Source organism: Bubalus kerabau, chromosome 14, assembly GCF_029407905.1.
Source record: "Bubalus kerabau isolate K-KA32 ecotype Philippines breed swamp buffalo chromosome 14, PCC_UOA_SB_1v2, whole genome shotgun sequence".
Classification (NCBI taxonomy): domain Eukaryota; kingdom Metazoa; phylum Chordata; class Mammalia; order Artiodactyla; family Bovidae; genus Bubalus; species Bubalus kerabau.
Genome location: NC_073637.1, coordinates 3,159,368 through 3,178,635, shown reverse-complemented (window position 1 = coordinate 3,178,635; position 19,268 = coordinate 3,159,368). Strand labels below are relative to the sequence as shown.

At 56.5% G+C, this 19,268-nt stretch overlaps 1 protein-coding gene across 1 annotated transcript; it reads left to right on the top strand.

The window, feature by feature from the left end:
* Positions 1-566: 566 nt before the first annotated feature.
* Positions 567-19,243, top strand: IQANK1 (IQ motif and ankyrin repeat containing 1). The gene is made up of 14 exons (XM_055546873.1): positions 567-591; positions 872-954; positions 1,032-1,134; positions 1,422-1,511; positions 11,005-11,138; positions 11,352-11,516; positions 11,584-11,775; positions 11,852-11,977; positions 17,404-17,661; positions 17,774-17,866; positions 18,036-18,144; positions 18,233-18,326; positions 18,400-18,534; positions 18,620-19,243. The coding sequence occupies exons 1-14, from the start codon at positions 567-569 to the stop codon at positions 18,921-18,923; spliced, it is 1,911 nt and encodes a 636-aa protein (XP_055402848.1). The 3' UTR covers positions 18,924-19,243.
* The last annotated feature ends 25 nt before the right edge of the window (positions 19,244-19,268 follow it).

Sequence of the window (19,268 nt, the reverse complement as noted above, 5' to 3'; positions counted from 1 at the left end):
CGGCTCATCTGCTGGCCGGCCTCGGTCAGGCAGGCCCAGGGGGCTCCCCAGAGAGGCCACAGTGGGCCCTCCGCTCCTGCGGCCCCTCGTGTCTGCCCTTCCCCTGGGCTGGCACCCTGGCTGAGGCGCTGGCCCGGGCTCTGTCTGTGGACCTCACAGACCCACTCCGCGGGCTGGGCCACGCCAGGGAGTTTATAGGGACTTGGCGGCGCGGTGGCTCACCCGGCGCGAGGCTGACTAACGCGCTGACACGGCGCAGGGCTGCTGGGGCACAGGCCTCTTCGGCCAGACTGGGAGGGAGACTGAGAGAAACCGGAGGAGGCGACTCGGCAGCCAGACTGCGGGCTGTGTTTCGGGACGCGTCTGGTCCTGCCCTGGGCGGGCACCGGTGCCCCCCCACCCCGTCCCACCCCGTCCTCCCCTGCTCCCGGGAAACTCCAGCTGCAGCCCACGGGGCTTGGAGCCGTGTCCCAGGCTGCACCAACCATCCAGGCAGGGTGCTCACTGGTTACAGACTGCTCTAACCCAACTGCCACAGGAGCCCCTGGCCCCAGCCCACAGCCAGTATGGCTGGAGAAAACCACCTGGCGGGTGGGGGGAGCTGCGGGGCTGGGGTGGGGTGGGGTGGCGTTCTGTGCAGTTGATGGACCCACTGCCCCCTCTGGGGGAGACTTCCGCTGGGGTCCAGGGGCTGGGGGTGGGGGCGGGCAGGGTGGGTGCCAGGGACTTGGTGGAAGAGGCTGGACGTTGGAAGGCCCAGATGGCATTTAGTGGACTGACATGGGGCAGTAAGGAAGAGGCCGGCCTGTCCTGAGCTGAGCCAGGGCTCTTGAGGACGTCCTGATTGGGGGTTCGGCGGTTCTGCCCACAGGGGCCAGCCTTTGGATCCCTGGGGATGGCTGTGGGGGAGGCGCGCAGGGCCAGCCTGCCTGGCGGCGTCCCCCCCGCTTCCTGGTGCGAGGGGGCCCCACGCACGGCTCCTCCCCGTCATTTCCCCAGCCCGGGGGCCGCTGACTCACACCCACGCCCAGGGCCCCATCCCAGCCGGCTCCGTCACACTGGCTGAACTGGTTGGCCCGGCCCAGCCCCGCCCGCTGCACCCCTCTCGCTCAGCCCTTGCCCCAGAGCCTCGCGGTAGGTAGACGGAGGCACAGAGCGGGAGTAGCGTCGGGGCACGGGAAGTGGCACCGGGCGGGTGCAGTGTTAGGGGTGGGGTAGAGCGAGCGGCGAGTCCTGCGGCGGCTTCGCCACACCTGGGCTCCGGGCCTGGAGCTCGGCCCACGTACGGGCGGGCCTGCTCGCCGGCGCCCCCTTGCGGCCGTGGCTCGGCCCTGGTCGCCTCGCAAGGAGGCTGCGGGCGGCAGCTCTTCCGGGGCCGAGCTCGCGCCCACTCCTACCCCACTGACCGCCCCCTCCCCTAGGGAAACCCGGAGAGAGCCGCCAGCCGAAGAGGGAGACCGGCCCGCAGGCCATGGGGCGCGCGACCCCGGAGCGCCCGGAGGCCCCTGCAGGTGAGAACCCACGCTCCCCAGTGCGCTCTCGGGCCGGGGGCTGGACACTGCACCGTCTCCGTGTGTACACTCCCCACGAACGCGTGTGCTGGAGCGCGCCTGCGGAGCGGCCTCGCGGGGCCCCTCTCCCGTAGGCCTGCAACTCCAGCGGGACCCCCTCCGCCCTGGCAGAGCGTCCCTGGGGTCGGGGTGTGCGCTCTCAGTCCCAGGCCTGAGTCATGGTCTCTTGGCAGCGGCCTCCAGAGCAGAATCTCTAGGAAAAGTTCCCTCCTGTGGCCCAGACCCGCATTCAGGCGCACCTACCCCCCGGGTGTCCTCAATCTCTGCGGCACTTCCAGGTTTCACACCGTTAAGGCCCTCGCGTGTCTGCCGTCTGGCTCTGCTCCCTGGTGAGCCTGTGTTCACGCTGCTGCCCGCTGCCAGCTCCGTGCCCCCACATCCCCCCCTCGCCCCACCAGCTGACTCTGGCTCTGAACTGGCCCCTCCATTCCCCTCCGTGTTTTGGCCACCAGCAGCCAGTCTCTCCTGCAAGTGTGGTCCTCCCCAGGTGGCTCTGGCCTCACCCCCAGATAGACTCCCAGCACTGTCAGTCACCTTGGTTTCCCCCCGGACCCCGAAAGGGCCAGGGTGAGGAGCCTGACCTTGTCCTGAGGACAGGGCCGGACCCCAGAAGGCTTGCAGAATCCTGACTGTTGGTTTTATATAAGTTTTAATGCCCAACCTATGTATTGGGAGAATGTCCAGTACCAGCAGATGGGGGCCTGGAGAGCGTCAGAAATGAGAGGCAGTGGAGGACAGGCAGGCTGGGCCCCGGGAGCCCTGCCCGGGTGGTGCTGCCCCTGTGCTCTCCCTGCTGCTCCGCCAAGGGCTGTCGCCAGGGGTTGTGTCCTGATGTCACTTTCTCAAGATCCAGGCGCCTGGTGAGAAGCCCAGTCTGCCCTTAGGTCCTGCTCCCGTTGTCAGGCCCTGTAGGGACCGGTGTCTGCCCCCTCCTTGTGGGTTTCTGTAGTGGGAAGTGGGCTCCTACTGAATTTTCCAGAACAGAAACCAGCCTCACAAGGTCAGGGTCTCGAGCCTTCAACAGGTCGGTCCACCCTTGTCTGTGGACCTGGAGTAACACAAGACCTGCCGTTGCTTTGCCTCTTTCTGCAGGAGGCGGGTCCCCCACTCAGGCAGGGTGGGTGCCAGGACCACGGACGTGTTACTGGTCTGCAGGTGTGGCCTCGACCCAGAGGACAGACGCAACTGCAGAGCCTAGACTTCAGCCTGTACAATCCGGGTCCCCTCACGGTGGAGGTGTCAGCAGGACTGCTTCGCTCAGGGCTGGGCGGCCAGAAGTGCACGCACCCCCAACCCCTACCTTCTCCTGCGGCCATGCTCATGTGTCTGGGAGCCTCGGCTCCCTGCAGTGGGTACCCTTCCAGCGTATTCACACTCTGGTCTGTTCCAAGAAGCCCCCCTGCCCCAGAGAGGATCTGGCCTCCTCTCACCACCCACGTTTCTGACAATCTGTCCAAATTGTCAGCTTGAGTGCATGAGTTGATGTCATGACAGTTACTCGACAGGTCGGTAGCCGGCCTAGATCGGCCTTGACGAGAGGGGCTCGTGCTGCCTGTCGGCCCGCACGCCTTTCTCAGGCCTGCCCGCCGTCATTCCAGACTTGTTCACTTCAGGCTCCCGATGCTGGCTAAGCCCTTCCCGTTGTCCTGGAGCCGTCTACCTGCACACCGCAGGCCGCTCTCCCCGCCATGAACCAGGTACCCCTGGGAGATTCTCTCCTCCGCTGGGACCTCCCGAGAGGAGCTGTGAGGTGGCAGTGGGCAGTCTGAGGGGCGCCTCCGTGTGGACTGAGCTCTGTGGATCGAGCCAGAGTCCCCTGTCCACCTCCAGGAGCGATGTTGCGCGGCAGAGAGGAGTGCGTCGGGATGTGTTCCTTTCTGTCGTGAAGGACCACTGTGTGTGCCCAGCGCCACAAGTCCCAGAGCTAGGACCCCGGCTCAGGGTGGGGACTCAGGCTGCTTGTCCTCTGGAGCCCTGGCTGGACTCCAGGCTCCACCAGGGCCCTCCCCATCCCAGAGCTGTTATCCAGATCCAGAACCATGTTCTCAGGGGAGGCACAGCCTTGCTCTGGAGCCTGAAGTCTGTGCTGCGGCTCTCCCACTGGGTCCCCCCGGCCTCCTCCTCCCCACGAGTATACACCTTCAGCTCGTCAGACCTGCCGGCCAGCCAGCCTGGCAGCACACACCTCCACCAGAACCCCTGGGCTTGACTGTTAGCCTCCTGGGCCTCCCAGGACACGGGTGGGATGCTATTCCCAGAGGCACCAGCTGCACTGAAGTCCTGAGAGGCCTGCCAAGCTCTGGGCCTCTTGACGGAAGGAGGTCCGAGGCATAACAGCTTAGCTCTTACCTTTAAGGTATCCTGGCACGTCCCAGATCTGCAAGCTCTAAACTCCTCATTAGTGTGGGTTAGTCTCCCATCCTCTGGATCTGCCTGGATCCGTGAGTTGTCGGGATGACGTGGGTTTCTGTGCTAGTTCCCTGTAGCTACTGTAACAACAGTTAATGCACTTTTAGTGTCTCAACAGCACAGATTTACTGTTTTGCAGTTGTGTGGGTGAGAAGGCTGACCTGGGCCTCATTGGACTAAACTCAAGGTGCTTCCTGCAGGCTCTAAAGGAGGATCTGTCCTTTGTCCTCTTGAGCTCCTGCAGGCGCCCGCATTCCTTGGCTCAGGGCTGCTCCCTCCCTGTCCAGAATCAGCAGCCTCTTCCGAAGTCCCAGCTCCTCTGCGTCTTCTCCTAAGCCTACTCCGATGACCCCAGCTGGCTTCCTGTCTTCAGGTCGGCTGACAGCGGCCCTAGTTCTGCCTCCAGTCTTGATGGCCTTTGCCATGTAACACAGCATGTTCACAGACTCCCGGGAACAAGACAGGGGCGTCGGCAGGGGCTGCCATCTTGCCCACCGAGAATAACGTGGTCCTGAGACAGGGCAGAGAGGGCCTGCTGCTTGGCGTGGATGGGAGGGCACCACGGGCCAGACGCCGCCACACGCCACGTGCCGGAGGCCCAGGGTGGCCCTGCTTGGCCCGCCGTCTGTACACGTTGCCTTCATCCATCTTCTCCCTCCATTGTTTCTTGCAGAGGCCGGACAGGTGAATTTAGCGGAGATGTGATGGGCACCACCACACCTGATTTCCTCAGGTCTCTGGGTTTTTAATTTAGGCTTTATTCTTTGAGAGCAGCATTGAGGGGAAAGCAGGAGATTCCCATAGACGCCCAGCCCACCACACATGCACGGCCTCTCCCATTATCAGCACCCCCACTCACACTGCTGACAGCTGACGAGCCTCACGGACACACCATGGTTCACATTAGGGTCTACTTTCAGTGTTGTATATCCTGTGGGTTTGGACAAATGTTAATGACATATACACATCATTGTGCCATCACACGGAGGATTTTCACTGCCCCAGAATTCCCCCGTGTTCTGTCTGTTGCTCACACCCTCTTCCATCCCTCGCCACCACCAGTCTTGTTATTGTCTCCATAGTTTTCCCTTTTCCAGGACGTTGGAATCATACAGTATCATAGCCTTCTCGGATTGTTTTTTTCACTGAGTAATATGCATTTAAGTTCAGTTCAGTTCAGTTGCTCAGGGGTGTCCGACTCTTTACGACCCCATGGACTGCAGCACGCCAGGCCTCCCTGTCCATCACCAACTCCTGGAGTTTACCCAAACTGATGTCCATTGAGTCGGTGATGCCATCCAACCATCTCATCCTCTGTCGTCCCCTTCTCCTCCCACCTTCAATCTTTCCCAGCATCAGGGTCTTTTCACATGAGTCAGTTCTTCACATGAGGTGGCCAAAATATTGGAGTTTCAGCTTCAGCATCAGTTCTTCCAGTGAATACTCAGGATTGATTTCCTTTAGGATGGACTGGTTGGATCTCCTTGCAGTCCAAGGGACTCTCAAGAGTCTTCTTCAAAACCAGAGTTCAAATGCATCAATTCTTTGGCGCTCAGCTTTCTTTATAGTCCAACTCTCACATCCATACATGACTACTGGAAAACCCATAGCTTTGACTAGACGGACCTTTGTTGGCAAAGTAATGTCTCTGCTTTTGAATATGCTATCTAGGTTGGTCATAACTTTCCTTCCAAGGAGCAAGTGTCTTTTAATTTCATGCCTGCAGTCACCATCTGCAGTGATTTTGGAGCCCCCCAAAATAAACTCTGTCACTGTTTCCATTGTTTCCCCATCTATTTGCCAGGAGGTGATGAGACCAGATGCCATGATCTTGGTTTTCTGAATGTTGAGTTTTGAGCCAACTTTTTCTTATGCCATTATCTTCATTACCTCCACCATAGTTTGGCCTCAGGTCAAATAACAGGGAAGGAACACAGCCTCGCCCATCAACAGGAAATTGGATTAAAGATTTACTGAGCATGGCCCCACCCATCAGAACAAGACCCAGATTCCCCTTCAGTCAGTCTCTCCCATCAGGAAGCTTCCATAAGCCTCTTATCAATCTGATTACATGGACCACAGCCTTGTCTAACCAAGACAGACGGGTCATGGCGGAGAGTTCTACCAAAACCTGGTCCACTGGAGAAGGGAATGGCAAACCACTTCAGTATTCTTGCCTTAAAAACCCCATGAACAGTATGAATATGCATTTAAGGTTCCTCCATAAGTGCATATTACTGAGTGAAGGAACCGGGGTCCTCACTCCAGGACTTGCGGCGTCAGGCGCACAGCGGTTCTTCAGGACAGAAGGGAGCACATCCGGCCGCACTCCTCTGTGCCGCACGACGGCGTTCCTGACAGCGTTCCTGCGGGTAGAGGGGCTGCAGCTCTCCACCCACTGCGCTTAGTCGCTCAGTCCGCAGGGAGGCACCTCTTGTGTTTTTCTGTGTCTTGAGAGCTCACTTCCTTTTAGGGCTCCATTGTCTGGATGAACCACAGTTTATTTACCCACTCACCTACTGAAGGACATCATGGTTGCGTCTACGTTTTAGCAATTATAATAAATCTGCTGTAAACATCCACGTGCAGGATTTGATGTGAGCATAAGATTTCAATTCCTTTCGGTAAATAGCAGGGAGCACAGTTATTTAATTATTAGAGTACTTTTAATGGCACCCCACTCCAGTACTCTTGCCTGGAAAATCCCATGGATGGAGGAGCCTGGTGGGCTGCAGTCCATGGGGTCTTGAAGAGTCGGACACGTGTGAGCGACTTCACTTTCACTTTCACTTTCATGCATTGGAGAAGAAAATGGCAACCCACTCCAGTGTTCTTGCCTGGAGAATCCCAGGGACTGGGGAGCCTGGTGGGCTGTCGTTTATGGGGTCGCACAGAGTCGGACACGACTGAAGTGACTTAGCAGCAGCAGCAGTTTTATAAGAAACTGCCTAACTGTCTTCCAAAGCAGCTGCAGCATCCTGCGCGCCCACCAGCACTGACAGCAGGTTCCCTTGCTCCGCACCCTCGCCAGCACCTGGTGTCAGAGTGTCCGCCTTCTGGCTCTTCTAACAGGCCTGCAGAGGTATCTCACTCTTGTTTTACTTTGCATTTCCTGCTGACAGGTGATGTGGAGCATCTTTCATGTGCTTTCTGTGCCAACAGTATAGGTTCTTTGCTGAGGTGTCTGTTCAGCTCTTTGGCCCATTTTAAAATCAGGTTGTTTTCTTACTGTTAGGTCTTAAGAGTTCTTTGTATATTTCAGATTACAGTCCTTTATCAGATATGTCTTTTGCAAACATTTCTCCCAGACTGTGTTTAGTAGAGAAGAAAATTTTCATTTTAGTGAAGTCCAGCTTATCAGTTGTTTCATTAATTGTGCTTCTGGTGTTGTACCTAAAAAGTCATTGCAAGGTCATCTGGGTTTTCTCCTCTGTTACCTTCTAGAAATCAGTTTTGTGGGGTTTTTCGTTTGTTTGGTTTGACTGTAAGACATATGGGATCTCAGTAACCCAACCCAGGATTGAACCCGGGTTGCGTCAGTGAAAGCCCAGAATCCTAACCACTAGGCAACCAGGGAATGCTCCAGTTTTGTTTCATATTCAGGTCTGTGATCCATCTTGAGTTGATTTCCATGAAGGGTGTAAGATCTGTGTCCATATTCACTTTCTTGCGCATGGATGTCCAGGTGTTCCAGCAACATCTATTAAAGAGACCACCTTGGCTTCACCCATTGCCTTTGCCCCTTTGTCAAAGGTCAGCTGACTGTATTTATAGGGGTCTCTCATGTCTTTGGTGCTGGTATTAGTCTCTTCAGTTCCTCCAGGAAATTGTATTTTGTTCATGGTCCTGGTGGGAATGGGGAGTTTCTCGAGCTCCCCTCTGGCTCTTGCTATGGTAACAGCTCTGCTGGTCAAGAAGCCAGTGTGAGCATTCTGCCAGCAGCCAAGTGTCCCTGTCCCAGATGGACCTGGGAATGGACTGGGGCCACAGCGCCGCCTGTCCCTCAGCCTTCACTCTGAAAACAGGACCATGATGATGTGACAGTGCACCCCCAGCCCTCCAGGCAGCAGTGTCAGTTCAGATATCATGTCTGTAGGCCTCCAAGAGTCTCTATTCTCGTTTCTCCAGGGCACCATTGACCCTGACAGAGGCCACCAACTCCTCCGGGGCGGGCAAGGGAATGCCAGCCTGGGGAGAGCACTTGGAGAGGCTTTGCAGGGCCTCCACCAAGGGCATCTGGCATTCTCTCATGGCAGCTGTGAGTCTTTGACCTTGACTTTTGTCTGGAAACTGGGTGAAAGACTGGTGGCTGATGTCAGATTTCGGGTGGACGGAGCCTGCCCTGCCTCTCGCCCTGGGGTCTCTGCGTCCTGACTGTCCCCCTGACCGCTGCCTATGTCTATAGCATCCTGGCCCCGCAGCTCACTGCTGCTGCTCAGCCTCTTCCGTTCTGGGCTCCCATCTCCCACTGACCTGAGGACAGCCCACTGGCCTCCCAGCCCAGCCTGCCGATGGTGAGGTCACGGGTGTTTCTCACTGTTTGATGCAGGGCTGTCCTCTGAACCCTCCCAGGGGGCCTCAAAGGGGGAGGCTTAAACAAGCATTGTTGGGCCGCCGTGGGCCTCTTCCTGGAGCCCACCTGCACGTCCCTGCTTCATCTGCTCAGCCCCTGACGCTCCTTACTGGCCTGGGTGTAGCAAAGGGGTCTTCGGGCGAGGTTATCGTGATTCAGAAAGACCGCTCTCCGCGGGCAAGGCGGAAGGAGGCGTCCTGGCGCGCGTGGCCGGCTGCGGGAGCCGGCAGGTGTGGCCGCTGCAGGGCAGCGCCAGAGCAAAGGGGCGTCGAGCAGGCAGGCGGGCGGCGCTGCGCTGCCGCCGCCTCCCGCGCCCCCTGCTGGCGAGATAAACGGAGCGGCGGCGGGGCCCGCGCCACTGGGCGTCCAGGCCCGGGGCTGTGGCCTCCGCACACGCCGCCCCGCACGCCTGTGTGCTCCCTCCGCGCAGTGCGGGCGGCCGTCCGCTCTGCCTGCCGGCAGGTCCTTCAGCCTTGGGAGCGGCCGTGTCTCAGCTCGTGGTCTCTGAGTCAGGAATGCAGGCACAGCTCAGCCAGTGTCTCCTGGGCGTGATAAGCCCCACTTTGACCAGTGGACACGGCAGTGTTTGGGGGCCCTAGAAACTGGTTCAGAACCAGAGCTTAGTCCCCAGTGTCTGCCTGCTGTCCTTCCTCCAGAGCCTGGTCACCCTAGTCAGTGGACCGGGGCCTCTGGGAGGCTGGGAGGCAGATCTGTGCACACCGAGGTGGGTCTTGGGCCGTGTCCTGAAGGGACGCAGGCTTCCCTTTCAGCCGCAGGTGCGAATTTGACTCACTGTGATTCCTGCGCTTCTCACCCGGGTTACTGGCATCTCATGTCTCTCCCACGGCTAGGGAGCTGGGTGCCAGGTCAAGGACAGAAACACGACCAAGTATACTGCGTGCTTGTGTCGCTAGGGTCTGTTTCCTGGCACCTTCTGGTACCTGTCAGAGTGCAGTCAGGAATAATATATTTTTTTTTTTTTTTAGTTTTTAAATTTTATTTTAAAAATATTTATTTGGCTGTGCTCATTTGCTGACTTCTACATTTGATGTCGCTATAAAATGTCCCAGGAGAGCATAGTTGGATTTATTTCCTACTTGGGTGCTCGAATAACGTTTTCCTGAAGGGCCAGCAACTTAAATAGGACATATCCGATGCCAGCTGTTCTGCTCCCTGGTGTAGTCTTTGTCCTTTTTGTCTTAAGATTCATTTCAGAAATGTTTGTGTGTTTTGTCTCTAAATACTTTCCCCATCACTAGACTCCACATTCCAGAGACACTAATTCATTGTCCTCACTGTGTGCCCTCACCTGCGTGCCCCACTCTGCACCATGCGGGCTTCGTTTCTGGCTGCTCTTGCTGTAGTTGTTGGCCTGCAGAACTGAGAATTAAAAAAAAAGAAGAAGAACTGAGAATTGTCTTCCATCTTTTCTGTGATGACTCTATTATCTGCCTCCTCGTTCTGTTTTTTTTCCTCTTGTCTTTGATCCCTTGAATTTCTGTTTTTATTAAGCTCCTCCCCAGCTTGCGGTGCCTGTGGAGAGCGGGCTCTTCTGCTTGTTTTCCCCCAGCCTCCTGAATGCCGCATCGTCTGGGGCACGTGTGCACCTTCTCCCTGCCCTTTCCTTCACGCTGAGCTTGGCAGCTGAGTCTGTCGCTCCTCTGCTCTGACTCTTAGTTCTTGCTCAACCAAGAACACAGGTTGAGCAGTTACGCTCAGGACTCGCCGGTTCTGTTACTGGACTGTTGCAAAGCCCTGTGCAGTGTGACTGCCATGACCCCATTTAGAGAAAGGGGTCCTGAGGCGCAGAGAGGTAGGCGGTCACACATCACAGGGTCAGAGAGTGGCAGGTGGGTGTGAATGCCTCTTCTAGTTCTAGCGCTGGGATGCTCCGCTGTGGCCGAGTGTGCTGCCGAGCTCCAGGCTGAGTGCAGGGCCAACGGATCACAGCTCCCAGGGGCTCCCTCTTCCGAGCTCCAGTGCACTTGTGTTTGAGATCACCCACTTCAGCCCTGTCGGCCCTGGCTCTGGGTACGGCTGCCTGAATTTGGAGGGGGTCCTTCTGGCTTTCAGAGGGAGGGCGTCTTTGAGGATCAACAGTGGCTTCTTGGTCTTGCTTGGGTTTCCCACCACCATCTCCACATGTCTTCCCAAGCTGCGGGCTCAGAGGGTGTTTGCAGGGTCGCAGCTGTCTGGGATGGGGAAGGGCAGGCTTGGTGCCAGAGATCTGGCTCAGCCTCATTTGCTCTCTGCCGCTGGATTACTCTGGTTTGGTCGTGTTTGTGTATTTTAGAACATTTTTGATCCTTTGGTCTGGTCGGGAGGGATTTCGCCTACTCCACTCGCCTTGTTAACCTGGAGCTCTGGCACACCTAGTGTTGGCCCCACAGCCGCAAGGATCGCAGCGTGGAGAGGAATCCTGGGATCCATAAACCCTCTCCCCACTAGCAGGGCCAACCGCCGAGGACCGAGCAGCCACCATCATCCAGTGTGCCTTCCGGAAACTCCTGGCGAGAAAGGAGCTGGCCCGCCGTCAGCAGGAGCACCAGGACTACCAGGAGCTGATGGAGAAGCTGCAGAGGGAGGTGAGGTCAGGTGGGGCTGGGGGCGCGGACACAGGGCCGGGGGCGGGAACTGTAGGGCTAGGGGCGGGAACACAGGGCCGGGGGCAGGAACTGTAGGTCTGGGGGCGGGGACGTAGGGCCGGAGGCAGGGACACAGGGCCAGGGGCGGACACTGTAGGGCTAGTGCGGGGTGGGATGCAGGGCTGAGCTGTAACCCGACTGGATCTCCCGCAGGCCTTCGTGGCCCAGGTTCGGCGCGAGCAGGAGGCGGCCCGGCGGCGGCAGGAAGAAGCGGCTGCGGCCGAGCGGCGGCGGCAAGAGGAGCGGCTGCGCGGGGCGCGCGTGCTGGAGGCGGCCTTCGACGGGAACCTGGGCGAGATCCAGGCGGTCCTGCGGGAGGTGGGCGGCGGGGCGGCGGGGCGGAGGGTCCTGAGCTTGGGGCGCCGCTGACCCCCGCCTGGCGCAGGTGGACGAGCTGCTGACCCGTGAGGGCGTGGGTTGCGACGCGGCGGGAATGGCGCGGCGGCTGCAGCGGCGCTTGGCCCTGGTGGACTTTGAGGACAGCGGCGGGAACACGCCACTGTCCGAGGCGGCGGCGGGCGGGCAGTCCCTGGCCATTCAGCTGCTGGCCGAGCAGGGCGCCAGTCCCAACAGCAAGGTGGGCACCGGGGCCCGCGAGGGCTGGCGGTCGCGCCTCGCCATGGCGGGCCCTGCTCAGCCAGTGTGTCCCACAGGGCGCCTTCGGCCGGACCCCGCTCTACCGAGCGGCCTTTGGGGGCCACCTGGAAGCCGTGGAGGTGCTTCTGAAGCTCGGAGCTGACCCCCGGGTATATGCGGAGGACGGGAGCACCCCCGAGCAGGTGCGCGAAGGAGGGCAGAACCCCCGCGGGACGCTCGCTCCCCCTCTCCCAAAGCTGTCAGGAGCCTGGTGGCTCTCCAGGCTGGGTCCTGACCTTCCTGGACCAAGCAGGCTCTCTCCCTACGGAAGTCCTCGCTGTGAGCCTTCCCGGGAACGCGCCATCAAGACCACAGCTCCTGGCTTCCGTGGGCCTCCTCTGGCCAGGGTTCTTCTCTTCTCCCTGGACCCTCAGTCCACCTTAGAAGTACTGTTTCCAAGGAAGGTGGGGAAACAGCAAGGCTCCTGGGGGCAGCGCGGGGGCCCAGGGGTTGAGGGCAGCATTCGGCCTGCCCATCTGGACTCTCACCCTCAGAATTTCCCCGTTTCTGAGAAAATTGATCCCTAAGCCCCTTCCCCAGGTGCCTCGGCCTGGCAGCTACTCCCTGGCATCTGGACACAGCACCAATGGGCCTTTTCCCAGGCCCTCGGCTGGAGACCGAGGGGGCCTGGATTTCTCCCGGGCCCTGGAGGCCTGGTCAGATAGGTGGCCCAGGACCTCTGGGAACAGCTGTGAAAACGGGTCAGCCAGTGCCACCACCTTCTTTAAGTGAGTCTGAGTTGAGTCTCAAGCCTTGCCCCGCCCCCGAGTCACAAGCCCCGCCCCCAGTCCTGCTCCAGGGTTGCCCTTTGTACTTTCCTCTGCTCTTCTCTGCTCTTCTTTGATAAGCAACAGAACAGGTTTTAAAAGACCAGCAGAGCCTTTGGCTTCAAACTACTGCTTCCACTCTAGATGAAGGAACAGTAGTGAGGCCAGGAGGACGGAAGGGCCTGGCCACAGCCTCAGGGTGGCTGGAGTGAGGAGCGCAGAGGGAGGCCCACCCGTCAGATGCTGGTGCCCTGGTGGGCCCGGGGCTGAGGGCTGGAGAAGTGTGCAGGCTGAGGGGTGTTGAGGAGGACGTGGAACCCACTGGTGCCTGAGTTCGGGGGAGGGGTGCAGGGGGCACTGAGAGGAACAGCACGCAGTTGGGCAGGGGGGAGCAGGAGCCCTCTGGCTGTGGGGGGAACAGGGACAGTCTCTTTAAGAGGTGGTGCTGGAGCAATTGGATGTCCACAGGCGAAGGAATGAACCTCGAACTAAACCTTGCACCCTATAAAAAGACTAACTCAAAGTGGATTATGGATTTAAATGCAAAACGTAAACTCTAAAACGTATAGAGGCGCACAAGAGAAAATCTTTGGGAAAGATTTCTTAGACAAAAAGCACAGTCAGTCTATAAAAGAAAAATACCCCAAGAAATTGAGCTTCATCAAAATGTAAAACTTTTGCTCTGCTGAAGCCCCTGTTAAGTGGATGAAAAGACAAGCCACAGAGGAGAAAAATCCTTGCAGACCACAGGTCTGACCAAGGACCCGTATTTACAATATTTAGACAGCTCTCAAAACTCAATGGTAAGTCATGCAATCCAGCGGCTGTATGTATGGACGTAACTGATCTGCTTTAGCTGTATACCTGAAACTAGCACAGCACTGTAAATCAACTGTGCTCCAATAAAAGTCTTAATAGAGAGAGTTCCAGAGGTGTGGAGGGCGCCTTTGGGGATCCAGGGAATACGAAGTGTCTCCTGCTTGTGAGGAAATGCCTCGAGGCTGGGGACGGAGCACCTGTCAGGATGGGAGGAGGGAGTGCCGAGCCTGTCGCCACCAGCCTGGGCAGGCGCGCTCACAGCCCTTGCAGCACTGGGTGGGGTACTTGGAAGGACCTTGCCTCAGTAGTGAGGATCAATGCGGCTCTGGTACAGCCTCGCCAATCTTAAGGCAAGACCCAAAGGATAAAACTTCCCAGGTAATTTAACTGTATGCCAAAATTCAAGAACGTGTATGGAGATACAAAATATCCAGCTCCTAACAAGACAAAATGCACATTATCTGGCACCAATGAAAGATTACCGGGCATACAAAGGTGCAGAAAAATATGACCATGAGAAAACTCGACCAGTGAAGACAAATGAACTGACGTGGAGTCACAGTTAGGGTAAAAGACTTGTGAAAGTGAAAGCCATTGTAACTGTTCCAGATGCTCAAAAATTGAATAGAGAATGGAAGACATAAAAAGCTTAAATTCTAGAGGTAAAAAAGACAGTGTCTGCGATGAGAAACAAAAAGCTATAGGTGAGATTAATGTCCACTTAGAACAGAGCTAAAAGTTGGTGAATTTGAGGCTCACAAGAGAGAAACTGCTACAAGTACAAACAGAAGAGAGCAATTCTTCCAAGTGATGAGCATCCACCAGCTGTGGGGCAGTTCAGGAGGCCTACTGTGCATGTAATTAGAGTCTCCAAAGGAGAGAAGAAAAACATACACACTTGAAGAAATAATAACCTTAGGGTTTCCAAATTTGATGAAAGGTATAAACCGTATTCCTCAAATCTCAATAAACTAGAAACAGGGAGAAAAATCAGGCTAAGGCACAATGTGATAAAATTTCTCAAGGCCAGTGCTAAAGAGAAATCTTATAAGCAGCCAGAGGAAAAAAGACATAGACAGGAAAACAAGAATTATGGCAGACTTCTTGTTGGAAAGAGTGGAAGTGAGGAGAGAGTGGGGCAGCGTCTTTAATGGTACTGAAGAAGGAAACAAATCTTGTCAACCTTGAATGCTATGCTCAGTGTAAATATGTTTCATAACTGAAGGCAAAGTAAAGACATACCTTTGCAGACACGCAAAAGCTGGAAGACTCAATCACCAGTGGACTCACACTATAAGAAACATTAAAGGAAGATGTACCAATAGAAGGGATGCCAAATGGAAATACGGATCCACTCAAAAGAGTGAGGAACACTAGAAAGGGTAACTACGTAGGTAAATATATGAGATATTGCCTTATTGTTTAAACTTACTGAGAAGGTAGTTGAAACAAAAAATAATGGCACATGTCCTGTGGTTTTGTAACACATGGAGGTACACATACTGAAAATTGCACAAAGTATAGTTGTTTGCTTCAACTGTGTGACACAAAGATAAAGGTTGGCAAGGGGAAATGAAACGTACTGTGGGAGGTTTTTGTATGTGAAGTGGTACAATATCATTTAAAAGCAGTCTGTCATAAGTTAGAGGTATACGTATGCTGGAAGCCCTAAAGCAACTACTAAATATCAATAGAGTTATAGTGTAAAAAAAGAGGAAAAGGAAGATCATACTAGAACCAGGAGAAAACAATAACAAAGGGTAATTTAAAACTCAACCATATCAATAGCTTCATTAAGTGTAGAAGGTCAAAAGACCCCAATTAAAAGGCAGATTGTCTTTTGAATTAAAAAAAAATCCAACTATAGCGACTTGCTGGTGGTCCAGTGGTCGAGAAGCCACCTTCCAATGCAGGGGACGCAGGTTTGATCCCTCGTCAGGGAGCCAAGACCCCACATGCAGAGGAGCAGCTCAGTCGGGCACCGCAGCTGCCAACCCTGCTTCAGCGCCTGTGAGCCACAGCCGGAGACGGCCGCACCGCAACAGAGGGCTCCGTGCCAGGCTAACGGCCCGGTACAGCCCAATGAGAACATGTTTCTTGAAAATTCAACAGTATTCTGCCATAAGAAACAAACTTTAAAGACACAAATAGAAAATTAAAAGGACAGGACAAATGTGCTGGGATAACACTAAATATAAGAAAGCTGAAATGAATATATTAACATCAGAAAAAGTAGACTTAAGAACAGAAAATATTACTGAGGAGAAAAGAATCATTTCATAAGGACAAAGGATTCATCAAGAGGACAAAAGAATCCTGAATGTTTTTTGCAGCTGTACATGAAGCAAAAACAGAGAAGTACAAGAACTAAATCCACAATCACAGTAGCAGATTTCCACATCCCTACCTCAGCAACCGGTGAATCAAGTAGAGAAGTCAGTGATGTGGTGGTTTAGTCGCTAAGTTGTGCTCGACTCGTGAGCCTGTGGACTGTAGCCCGCCAGGTTCCTCTGTCCATGGGATTTTCCAGGCAAGAATACTGGAGTGGGTTGCCATTTCCTTCTCCAGGGGATCTTCTGAACCCAGGGATTGAACCTGGGTGTCCCGCACTGCAGGCGGACTCTTTACCGACTGAGCCACGAGGGAAGCCGCCAGTGATGCTGTGGAACTGAGTGACCTCAGCCAGTAGCTGTGCCTCTGCCCGCCATCCCTTCATCCCTCATCTGTCCATCTGTCCTTGTTTTCATAAATTCATCCACTCAACCCAATCTTTTTTCCCTGAAGTGGATTTACTCTTTCATCAATTCACACCTTTTCTCATTAACTTATGAGTCATTTATTAATAAACTTGCTGGCCTGAATACTCGCTACTGTATCTGTTTCACCCTTCCTACCACGGTAAGCCATCCTCATTTATTCATGTATTTAACTACTATCAGTTTACACAGCTATCCATCCATCCGTTCACACACCCACTCATGCTGTTTACTTGAGAGAAGTAAATTTTGAGGGAAAAATTTTTTTTAATTCTCTTTAAAAATTTTTATTAGGCTGCACCATGGTTTAGTTGTGGCGTGTGGGATCTAGTTCTCTGACCAGGGATTCATCCTGCAATGAGAGCACCGAGTCTTAGCCGCTGGGCCAGCAGGCATATCCCGTACTTGAGAGGAAATGTTGAGAAAGCAGGGACTGTGCTTTTGGTTGTCACATGAAAGGCATTCACAAGTTGTGTTGAATGATTGGATTGGATTCATCTATCCATTTGTTCAACCACCTTCTTATCTAAATTATTCATCCATTAAATCCCTTCATCTATTAATTTTTATGTATCAATTCATTATTTCATCCATTCATTCAATTAACCCAAGAATCCTTCATTCTTTTATCATTTAATTCATTAACTTACTCATCTGCTCCATCTGTCCATTTCTCTCATCCCTGATTTTGCACATCTTTGAACTTTCTTTTTGAATACAAACCACATACTGAACATTGTACAAATTAAGGTTGTGTGGCTCGATTAAACCCGGATTAACCTCCTGAGTCCAGAAATGAAACGCTGCCAGGCCCCTGTGCCCCATGCTGAGAAGCCCACCTCCTTCTGCTGTTCCTCACTCCGGAGCAGGAGCGGAGGGGCCTGGGATGGGTGCGGACAAGGGCTGTGTCCTACAGATGGAGGTCTGCGAGGGGACAGCAAAGGCTGCAGCCAGGGACCCTGCAGTGGGGGCTGGTGGGTGGGGTGTGGAGGAGGAGGGCAGGTGGGGGGATGCGGAGCCTGAGGTTTCGGGAGGGAGGCCGTGGGGACCCTCCAGTGCCCGGCTTCACGGGTGCTGATCATGATGATCAAGGCTCCGGGCACCTCCCTGGCCCACCGTCAGGGCCGCCTTTCTGCCCTGGGGTATCCTGTCTGAAGTGGGACTGTAGCACCTCCCCAGGTGAAGAACAGGCGGCCCGAGCTCTTGACCAGTGGCTTCTGTCGCTAGGTGGCCTCGCTGGACACGGTGGTCAGCGTGCTGCAGTCGTGGGACCTGAGCCTCACAGACGCCATGCTCCGGAACATGGAGGCGGAGCAGGAGCGCCGGGCCCAGGAGGCGGCGCGGCACAAGGAGGCGGAGGCCCAACGGTGCGGCGCGTGGGAGGCGGGGGGCTGGCCCGGGGCTGCTCTGACCGCCCCCCTCCACCGCAGCATGAACCTCAAAGTACAGCAGCTGGCCAAGGAGCAGCAGCAATGTCACCAACATGTGAGCCGCCCGCCCCCGGAGGGGAGGGCGGGCGGGCAGAGAGCTGGGAGCGCGGAGGCGCCCTGCGGACCCCCAACCTGGTCTGGAGGCCAGCTTGCCCCCTTCCCCACAGCTGCAGCAGGCCTACTGCGAGCTCAACCGGAGGATCCTGGAGCACGACAAGTGCGAGCGGAGGGGCGCAGGCCTGGCTGAGCTCACGCTGCAGGTTTGCTTCTCCCCTTTGGACCTGGGGAGCCCCCTCCCTGGGCTGTCAGCTTCCAGCAGCCACCTCTTGGGGCGGGGCGCCCCCTCTTCCTTAGGGGTCCCAGCTGTGCACGGCAGGTAGGTGTTGGTGTCCAGCCTTGCCCTGAGCAGAGCGTGGGGCCCCCCTCCAGGCCATCAAGGATGCAGAGGAGCAAGTGGACAGGCTCCAGCAGGAGGCCCAGAAGGCGGAGGAGGCGCTGGCCCTGGCCAGGCTGGAGCTTCGGGAGCAGACCGAGGAGGGTGGGTGGGGCTGGGGCTGGAGGCGGGAGGGCCCCCGGTGGGTATCTGGGCCGCCCCTCCCATCGGCCCCACATTTACACCCCCACAGTGGAGGAGGAGGTGCCCGGGCTAAAGTGCCAGGTCAGCGAGCTCCACGACGTGCTGATGAAGGACGTGGGTGACCGCATCCGCGCAGATGGCAGGTCAGTGGTCCCGGCAGGCCAGGGGTGGGCTGGGGGTTCTAGCAGATGGCAGTGACCTGGAGGCCGCCCCCAGGTGGCCTCTTGTCATCGACCCTTCGGGCCAGGCGGCCACATTCCTGCGCTACCAGGACACCAACTACGTGGACGCCGTGAACCCCGACCACCTGAGGCCGGAGAGGATCCGGCTGGCGCTGCTGGGGGCGCTCAGGTGAGGTGGGCGGAGGGCAGGCACCCGGACGCCACACCCACTCCCGCCCCAGCCCTCACTGCCACAGCCTACGCCGTCCCCGCAGGTTCGGGAAGCCGCTGGTGTTTGACCTGCGCGAGATGGATCTGTTCCCGGCCGTGCAGCAGCAGCTGGAGGCAGTGCAGCCAGGCCTGGCGCAGGAGCTGCTGGGCCGCGGGCTGCTGGAGCAGGAGAGGTACCTGTCGCTGCTGCGGCCGACCGATGGGCCGGAGTACGGCCCCAACCAGTTCCAGGAGGCGCGCCTGCAGCACTTCCGCCTCTTCTTCGTCACCAAGGTTCGGTGGCCCCCGGCCGAGCAGCTGCAGGTCCTCCTGCCTGTGCGCGTGCAGCTGCCGGGCGGGGGCCTCTAGCAACCCGCCCCAATAAAGGGCCCGACCCCAGGCGACGTGTGCGTGCAGTGCGCCTCCTCTGTGTGTGCGTACCACGCAGGGGAGCGGGCCTTGGGGGTGGTGAAGGCAGTCCCCCAGCCCCCCTCCTACTGGGGGGCAGCCCAGTCTGGGTGAGCCACCTGGAGTCCTCAGAGTCCCTGCACCCGCTGCCCCCAGATTGGGAGGGACAGAGGGGTGCATTCGTGTGCCAGCAGGTGGACAGAGTAAGACAGACAAGATGTAAAACGTAGTCAATTTTATTCTTCTTAAACCACAAAATAGAGTCTTTGGTTGTACAAACATCACTAGTTACAGTCTCGCCAGGAG